This window comes from Streptopelia decaocto (genome assembly GCF_964273445.1).
Source record: "Streptopelia decaocto genome assembly, chromosome: 2".
Lineage (NCBI taxonomy): Eukaryota > Metazoa > Chordata > Aves > Columbiformes > Columbidae > Streptopelia > Streptopelia decaocto.
The window spans coordinates 50,815,017-50,824,211 of record NC_138655.1 but is presented as its reverse complement, the minus strand read 5'-3'; the positions used below and the strand labels follow the sequence as shown (position 1 = coordinate 50,824,211).

At 51.3% G+C, this 9,195-nt stretch overlaps 1 protein-coding gene across 1 annotated transcript; it reads right to left on the bottom strand.

Moving 5' to 3' along the window:
• Nucleotides 1-3,774: 3,774 nt before the first annotated feature.
• On the bottom strand, nt 3,775-8,695 carry ADCYAP1 (adenylate cyclase activating polypeptide 1). Its single transcript, XM_082045161.1, has 5 exons — nt 8,541-8,695; nt 8,140-8,247; nt 6,041-6,175; nt 5,430-5,525; nt 3,775-4,571 (listed from the first exon to the last, which is right to left on the bottom strand). The coding sequence occupies exons 2-5, from the start codon at nt 8,238-8,240 to the stop codon at nt 4,385-4,387; spliced, it is 519 nt and encodes a 172-aa protein (XP_081901287.1). The 5' UTR covers nt 8,241-8,247; nt 8,541-8,695; the 3' UTR covers nt 3,775-4,384.
• Nucleotides 8,696-9,195: the final 500 nt, after the last annotated feature.

The following is a 9,195-nucleotide window of genomic DNA, read 5'->3' as shown; positions in this document are numbered from 1 at the left end:
GTCTGTCCTGCTCTGTTCAGCCTCCTTTACTAACTAGCTGGAGTTTGTCACCTTGGTTGAATGTCAGGACATTTTTACAATGTGAGGCTTCAAATTCATGTCTTGTCTAGTCATCTGTGTTTCGTCAGCTGGCTTTCTCCTTTTCGGCTGCTAGCCATATAGCAGCACACAGAACATCAGCAGTCCCCACAAAACTCATGCTTTAAGACTCAGTATTACATTTTTTCCAAGTGTACCATTTCATATGACAGTTTGAATCTTTGGAAACAGAGCTGAGCTTCTTCATGGTAACATATTTGATTTAGTAAAGAGGAATTTCAAGAGTGAGACTGGGAGCAACTCTACGTAACTTACAGCAGAATTTCCCTCTTCTGCACATCTTCAATGAGTGCCAGGACTTAATGAAGATGACCTTATTTTTCAGGTGGACCAATCCCAAGTTTCATCCTCTGGCTGCCAATACCAAGAAGGTCTTCAGCTTGGATATCTTAAACACTTTTTCAGTTTAGATGGGCAGGAAATGTAGTGTGATTATATGTATGAGCACTGCATCACTACAGAATAAATCCAGAAGCAGTTTTTCACTGTATTCTGGCTTTGGGGAACAGTGGTTTGATTTTCTTATGCTACCAGCCTGAGAAATCTTTGTCCTCTCCCTTTCCCCCAATAGGTATTTTTTGCATTCTTCTCTGATCCAGTTTGCATTTAATTAGAACTTTTTTCTCGCTTTGCACTAGTTCCTAATACATATCACTGATACTACTAGCTTTCTAAGTTCCCTCAGTGTTTTCCAGTTAGTTGGTAAAATGCTGTTGTTGAAACTAGCCTGGAAGGTGAATTCATGGCAGAGAGGATATGACCAGTCTGTTTGCAAACCTGGACTTAGAGTTTTGAAAAATAAATTGCTGGGGAATTGTCATTTAATTCCTGTGCTTTGTTTTTTAACTGTATGATCTTAGAAGGAAATAGAGTTTAGTTTAAACTAAATTGCTGTGTACTTTCGAACATGCTTGAGTAGAGTCCCTGAGCTACAATAAAAATAATAAACATAAGAAGCTATTGCTGAGCTATAGTGAAGATTAAAGGTCGGGTATCCTGACATCTGCTTTGTGCCAACAAACTACTCTGTCTGTGCTTTTTCGTTGTAGCCACCTTTTACCCTGTAAAACTTAAGTAATTCTTTATTGTGTTGCAGTATCATTTTTTAGGACAGCCCAGTACTATTTCAATCCAAAGAAAGATGCTGCCGTTGCCCAAACTGGGTGACACTGGGAAGCACGTTATCGCATTCCGAATGTTCATTAAAAGCGGATTAAGTGAAAATCTCATCAAACATACCGGTTCCTTTTAAAATAAACAGCTTCTAAGCACAGGAATTGTTAGATGAATGGACGATAGGCACCGACTGGCTTGGTCTGCATATTTTAGAGAGTAATACTGAGCTGGTGTTTGGGGAACTAGGCTCTTTACTTCAGCAATTCTATTCAGTTTACTCGAACAGAAGAGCAACCACCGGTAAAAGTGTTAGAGGCTATTTGATGATAAGATGTGGAGACTTAATAAAAAGATATCCCAGGGATGAAAAGTTAAAAGAACGCTGCTTAAAAATGAACTAATTAAAAAGGGGAAAAAAAATAAAAAAATAAAAAAGAAACGCAGTTTTCACTGTTAGGTTCTAGATTTCTCTCCCCCAAACATTAGACGAAATTGCATTGTTTACAAAAATTTATTAATACAAACTTTACACACGTTATATAACAGTTATCAAAGTCCTAGTTATAGATATAATGTGTGTAATAATACTTCGTTTAAGTTCTTTTTATATTCATTTGCACACAAAATAAGTTCTCCAAGACTAACATCTATCTAAACTATGACTGTATCTCAAATCTGCTCAAATTTTGGTAAGGCTGTTGGCGTTTCTAAAAAAAAGAAAAATCATACAGAGGATAATAACCTAGGTGATCACTTCATAATGCTTGCGACTAGCCACGGAACTCTAACTGATAAGGTCATAAATAAAACATCAAGAGAGCCCTATGTCATTATACCACAGCCGACACAAACACAGCAAACTCTGCCCATCGCCAAAGAACAGAAGTACGACTAAAACGCAAGCCGATGTGTTGCAGCATCGTAGGGCCACTAAATAGCCATCCGTGAAACTCGTGGCGATTTACAAGGTGAAGAGAAAAGGCACGAAAGCTGCAAACTGCGCCCCGCGTCCCTCCGCCCCAGGAGCCCGCACCGGCGGGGGGCGGGCAGGGAGGAGCTGCGGGGCAGCCCGGGCAGGCGCTGCCGGCGGGGCGGGCACCCGGGCAGCCCGGACAAGCCAAGCCGGCAGCGCCTGCCCGCCCCGCCGGGCTCTGCCCGCGCCTCTCTCTCCTCCCCAGCGGCCGGCGGCTCTTCCCGGCCGGGAAAGGACGTGTTTACCCGCGATTTTGTTTTTCAATTTTTTGGGGGGGAGGGGAGGAGGCGTTGCTTTCCGACGTCTTGGATGCGGGGCTCGTTTTGTGTCTTTGGAAAGACTCCTCTAAGGTTTGTGTGGTGAGCTGGAAGGAAGCAGGTACCTACGTGTCCTCCTTCGCCACCTGCTCGGGCGGAGGGTCGGGGCCAGCCCCCGGCCGGGGTCGCTCCTGCTTTACTGTCCCCCGGGCGGAAGGTAAGATAGGAGTCCGTACATAGAAAGATGAGGTGAAAATGGTTTATCTCGTTAGAAACTGGACCACAGGTGAACACTACACATTCTTTTATGACAAAAGTTTGTTTTATGAAATAAATTTTACTAAGCAATAAGCCAGAATGTAGAAAAATACATTTTACCTCCAAACTCAATAAACAAGGAACAAAAACTTTCGTAGTAGTGCATAATTCTTTAGTGGTAGCTACAACAGGGGTTCCTAAACTTGTACAATAAGAGCTTGCATAAAACAGAACAAAGGAGTGAGAGAGCGTTCACAATCTTTTTTTTTTTTTTCCCCAAAAAGAACATAACCCAAAAAGGTGACTCAGGTGGGTCAAACAGAACTCGGAAAAGTGCGCAGATAGAATGAAAGGCAGAAGGGTTCACAATAAAAAAAAAAAAACAAAACAAAAAAAAAAAAAACAAAAAACAAAAAACAAACCAACAATCAAACAAAAGCAACTCCGACCGAAAAATGCAAAGGTGAGAACCCTGCTCGTTACACATGATGAGAAGCGTGGACAGCACTGGAGAGTAACACACTGTACTTTGCATCCAGGTCCAGTACCGAGCTGCCCGGGGCAGTTGGGTAGCGGATCGGAGGTGGGATTGCCTCGTCTCCCCTCGACCCTGCAGCACCAGAACCGGCACCGGCTCCGGCCCCGGGGTGCGCCGGAGGCCGCCCCCGCTCACTTCCCCGCTCTTTCCAAACGGGTCCTGTCTCCGCTTTCGCTTTGTTCTGCAACTCTACCCAGCCAGTCAGAAAAGCAGTGCACGGGGCTTAGTACTTACTGCCCTTGCTGCTGGTTCAGGATTTAGGGATTGGGGGCTTGGGTTTGGCTTTTTTTTCTGGTTTTGTTTTAAATTTTGTTGGGATTTTTTTTTAACTATTTCTCCCTCCAATAGGCAACAGAGATGCACAATTTGGATCGAGCTGTTGTTTTCAAAAGAGAATTATCTCCTAAGCTCATTGTTTGAGGAGACATTAGTACAGATACAACCGTATTCAAAGAAAGCAGGAGAAAAAAAAAATCGAAATCTAGAAGAAAGGGGACGCTGCCCCTTCGGAGAGACCAGTGGCAAAGGAGCCTGCCTTGAGACTCACCGGGGGAAGAATCTGCTTCACCAATTCTCCCAAATAATTTTCCTCATAATCCCCTGCGAGCAGGGCATCCTTCTCTATGTAAGTAGCAAATGGTGAAAATTAATGTCTTCGATCCTGTCGCGGATAAAAATACTATCCTTTTAATTTCCGTTACAAAAATAGGAGTAATATTCAAAACAATGATTGTCCTTTTTTTCTATTTATTTTATATAAAAACATAAACAGCTCAGGTGAATTCTTGTTCTTGTGCAGACTTTATATGAAGAATTGTTCTTTACTATTCGTAGTAGTATTTATATATATTTATATATTATATATAACTTAATGATTGGTCCACAAAGTAGATCTGTGCGTTTCTCTAGTGCTTTGTACAAAAGAAAAACAATATTATTATCAAAATATTCATTTAATGGCTTTACTTCATACATAAATACATGTTTAGATAACACAGGAGCGGTGATTGTTCAGTCAGTTTGGAAATGACTTTTTTGTTTATATTTTTTTGTTGTTGTTGGGTTTCTCTCTCTCTCTCTTTCTCTCTCTCTCTCTCTCTCTCTCAGGACTTTGTATACACAGGAGTGGCTGGTTACTCATCGCTACAAATACGCTACTCGGCGTCCTTTGTTTTTAACTCTTTGTTTATACCTTTTCCCCAGGACAGCTGCTAAGTATTTCTTGACAGCCATTTGTTTCCGGTAGCGGCTGTAGCTGTCCGTGAAGATGCCGTCTATGTGCCGCTTGGTCAGCGGTTCCGACTCGTCCCCCAGGCCGCCGCTGGCACCGCTGCAAGCACCGAGAAGCACAATCGCATCAGGCGGGGCCGCTCCGCCCCCTTCCGCGCCCCTCCGCGCCGCCCTCCCGGCCCTCAGCAGCCCCGCATCGGCCGCTGCCCCTCGCGCAACACGTTGCGCGGAAGATGCGCGGGGAGACAAAGGCCGCACCGAAACCCAGGTCTTGAGGCGGTGCGCGCAAGAGGCGGCGGCGGGAGAGACAATATCTCCCAGCTATGAATTATTCATTGCGGCAGGAAAAGCTGCTCTCCCCGGGGCTTTATTAACGTGTTACCTTCTGCCGAGGGGCGGCGGGTGGCATTGGGTTCGCCCCTGCCCCACCGGCGACGGGGAGCCCCGGGAAGCCCCGCCCGGCGCAGGGCTGCAGCTCATCCTTCGCCCCCCGCCTCAGCCAAGCCCTTGGTTATCGATTCCGTAAGACTGCCTCCCCCCAGCAGACCGGGGAAGCTGTCCAACTTCTTAATTTTAAATCGGCCGACATCAAAAAAATTATAGAGAAATATATATATACACATATATATGCACATACACATATATATACATATATATGCATATATATATATACACGTATATACATATGTATATATATATATATGCCCGAGCGAATTAAACCAAACAAATCTCTGTGAACGTCTGCGCTGACAGTCGGGCTCACTCTACGCCGGGAGCGGGCTGGAAGCCGCTCCAGGGGGCAGCTGAGTTTTGGGGAGCCGGACACCCCCAACCCCAGCGCAACAAATTCCCAGCCCCGGCCGGAGCAGCTTTGTTCCTCCAGCTGCGGCCTTTTAACCGCCTCCGCTACTGCAGCTCCAACGCCCACCGCGGAAAAAGAAACAGCAGAAACCCTTACCCGACCCGCTTGGCCATTAGGGAGTGCAGATATTTCCTGGCGGATAACTGGCCCAAGAGTTTCCTGTAGGCTTTGTTGAAGATCCCATCGGCGTGCCTGGGCGGAGGGAAGAGCCCGCGGATGAGCGGCGAGGCCCGGGAGCCGGCTGCGGCGGGGTGCGGGAGCCCGGGCGGTGGCGGTCACCGTCCCTCCCCGCCGGCGAGCCGAGGGCGGCATTTCCCCGCGTCCTCCGGAATCGCTCTTCCCCACCCAGACCCCTCCCCGCCGCACTTGCTCGACTCCGCGCTGACTAGGTATTTCTGCTCCGTCTGCAGGAGCATCGCTAGCCCTCCTCGGTGCGGGCGGCTCCCCCGTTCCCTCCCCCGCGTTTCTGGAGGTAAGGCGGCTTTTCCATTTCTTCTAGGCTTTAAACTGGACACCGAGACCCGGGCAGGGTGGTCATTTGTTTGGGTTCAGAACTTATGTACATATATGTACACTCTTTTTTTTTTTTTTTTTTTTTCCTGTTGGTTTGTTGGGTACTATTATAATTTTTCCCCTAATCTGCTCCGCCAGACCCGTTTTGCTCCCGGCTCAGTATTCACGCGTGACACCCCGCGAGTTGCAGTCACCTCTTTTCCGGCGGGTAATACAAGGTGTACATCTCGCCGATCATGGAGGACGGATTCACTATGCCGAGAGGCTCGTGGTCATAGGCGAAGTCCTGCAGAGTGTTCCCGTCCTCGTCGTAGACTTCATCCTCTAGCCTGGCAACGACAGAAGCAAGGAGAAAGAGTCAGCCGGGCTCCGCGGAGCGCTCCGATCTTCGGCGCCGGCTCCTGGCTGCCTTGGTGCTCACCCTCCGGCACAGCCGGCCCGGGTGCCCCAGGAGCCCCGTCCCTCTGTCCCCATTCCCTCCCTGCGCCCGCCTGTTCCCCATCCCCGCCCTCCGCCTTCTCTGCGGGGCAGGACCACGGGGGAGAGAATACAACCGCTGTCAGACGTGCTCTAAGAAAAGCCCCAAACATCCCCCCCACACCCGTCACCCCCGCCCCGGCCCGGCCCGAGAAACAGCCTCTCTCTGCCACGGCCATGGCTGGCGCTTCCCGAGCGGAGCGCACGCAGGCACAGGCGTGCCGGCTGCCGCGCACACACACACACAGCCACACACACGCGACTGTGTGCCAGGGGCTGGGCGGGAGCCAAGCAGCCTCCCCGGAGGAGATGGGGCGGGGAACGGCAGTCCCCGCCGCCGAGGCCGGGGACCGCGCCCCGCTCCTCCCCACAGAGCCCACGGGGCCGGAGGGGGCTTCTCCTGTTGTTATTTTTCGTTGAATGGTGCCTCTGCCCTTTGAGATCTCGCCAGTTTTGTCCTCCCCCCTCCCCCCCCCCTCCCCCTCCCGCTCTCTGCCTCCCTCTCTGCAGTGTGATGTAGGTCATTGTACGTTACAGGCAGCTATTTTTGTCTGTGAGCTTTAGCGGAGGTATTAATAATAGATGCCGCTAAAGTGTTTCACTCCTGCTAATTCAGGCTCTCGAACGAAGAGAGCCGGGTTCCTGCCGGCTAATGGCCCAGCAGGCCACCGAGCCCGCTGCCCCGCAGGCCCTCTGCCCGGGGAGGGGAAGGGGACTACTCTCAGCCAGCCCCGACAGGCTCCCAGTTCGTGCAAGGACATCTTTGAGCTCCAAAAAGGACACCCTCCTCGGACAGCCTTGCGCGCCCCGCATTGCCCCTGGCTCACAGCTGAGCCGTAAGGTAGTGTCCCCCGTAGGGCACCCCGGAATAGAGACAAGTGCCGGTGTGACAGGGCAACAACACCTAGCCCAAAACTGCCCCCAGGTAAAGCAACATTGGTCCCCCATGCAGGCTACAAGCAGGGTGGGACGAGGCTGCCAGAGGCTGTCCCGGCCCGGGTACCCTGCACCCCCAGCCACAGCACAGGATGGGAAACTCGCTTCTGCCGACGACTCTGGGAGTCCCACACTCCTGTCCCGAACACAGCGGGGTCCAAACGCCCCTGGGTCCCCGGTGGAAAGGGCCAGTACAGGCATCAGCCTGAGCTGGAGCCCAGCAAGACAACTCCTAACACCCACAGACAACCAAACAGCTTGGTGCCAGCCGCTTTACCCCTTGAGAAGAGGGGTCGTATACAGACAGGTAAACAGAGGAATCCCCGTCAACTCCAGTGCTGCTACACGAACCACAACAGCTGCCGCAAGCTTGCAAACAACGACGCACCTGTGACCCTCACTGCTGCCCCCGCTCCGGGCAGGCGATGCTCACCCTTCACCCTGGGCGAGCTGCGGGCAATTGAAAGCAGCCAAGGCTCGTGTAGGGTAGGTGGCAGGCGGAGGGGAGCTGCTGGGCCCCGCCGAGATGCGGCCGAGATCTCGGGCCGCTCCGCCGAAGTGCAGCAGATCAGGTCCCCCTCTCCCCAGGGACAAGAAGCCGCAAGTTAACCGAGCAAGGACACCGGGCAGTAGCCCTGGGGGAAGCCAGTGCTGCAGCCGGGAGGGGACTTCCCTCCCTCTCTGACCCTCCCGGCGGCTTCTCTCCTGGGGCGGACAGGGTAGGCACACAGCCGAAGTGGAATGGGGTTTATTTGGTGACTCCCCATCCCCGTCCCCTTCTATTTTCCTCCCTGGTGAGATTTCCCTGCCCCCAGCAGATCCGGGCCAGCGGGGGCCTGAAGGGGTCCCGACGGAGCCCCCGAGCGAGGGACGGACCTACCTGAGCGCCGGGTACTGAAGTCCGGCCGCAGGTGAGCAGTAGACGCTGCAGTGCATTATTATGCCATAGACCAGGAGTGCTAGGATCGCTTTGCTACACATTGCCACTCTGTGCGGAAGGGAAAGGAAAACCGCTGTCAAAAAAAAAAAAAAAGAAAAAGAAAAAAAAAAAGAAAAAAAAAACACCGCACGTCCCACCAAGCCCCCGGTCGAGCCTGCGGGGGAGGAAGGCAGCGCGGTCTCTGGGGTAAAAGCTCTGAGCAGCCGGGTGCCGGCGTGGAGAGGCGCGGAGCGGTGCCCGGCGCAGAGCGCTGCCGCCGCTACCCGCCCCGTCGGTGCCCGCCCGCCTGCCCTCCCCGGGAGCGCTGCGGGAAGGCCCGGAGAGCCGCCTCGTGTCCTTACCATTAAACTCTAAACACCTGGCACTAAGAGCGTTTGGCTGCGCAACTAAAAGGGCAGGTCTTGACAATAAAAAAAATAAAAAAAAAAATCAAAAAATATCCCAAATGGGGTCAAAAATAGAGCTGTCTCCCAAGTTGAGGTCGAAAGGAGTTAAAACCCTCGTGGCATCGCCTCTCCGATGGGTGAAGTACCCGCGGGATGAAGAAGACGCAAAAGCAGCAGTTAGTTGTTTGCTGGTTTTAGGGGAATCCACTCCAAAAAGAAAAATAGAGAGAGAAGAAAAAAAAAAAAAATATATATATATATATAAATGAAAAAAGTTTGTAGGTAGCAGCACAGATCTGGAGTGGAGCCTGTGCAAGAAAAGGGAGAAAGAAGGATGGAGCGAGATGTCGCCGGAGAAGGGAGCGCAGGGGAAGGGGGAAGAGAGCAAGCGAGCCCGGGAGGGAGCGGAGGCGGGGAGCCGCGGGCTGGCTACGTGCGATGTTGTCTTCCCCAGATCTCTCCCCTCACTGAGCGCCTTCAGCCTTCTCCTCTTCTCTTCCTGCTCGGTGGCTCCAAACTTGACCAGCCTTCTGCAGCCTTCCGTCTGATACGCAATTAGCAACAAAATCTTTGCAAACACCCCGCTTCAGCAAGAGCCCTCTTCGTAAAC

What these genes read in the sequence shown, in the direction of transcription:
- ADCYAP1 (XM_082045161.1), bottom strand. Translation starts at nt 8,240, where the DNA reads ATGTGTAGCAAAGCGATCCTAGCACTCCTGGTCTATGGCATAATAATG. An exon ending in TATTACCCGCCGGAAAAGAG is followed by an intron (nt 5,526 to 6,040) that starts GTGACTGCAACT and finishes CCCTCCGCCCAG; the next exon opens with GCACGCCGATGGGATCTTCA. An exon ending in CTAATGGCCAAGCGGGTCGG is followed by an intron (nt 4,572 to 5,429) that starts GTAAGGGTTTCT and finishes CGGTGCTTGCAG; the next exon opens with CGGTGCCAGCGGCGGCCTGG.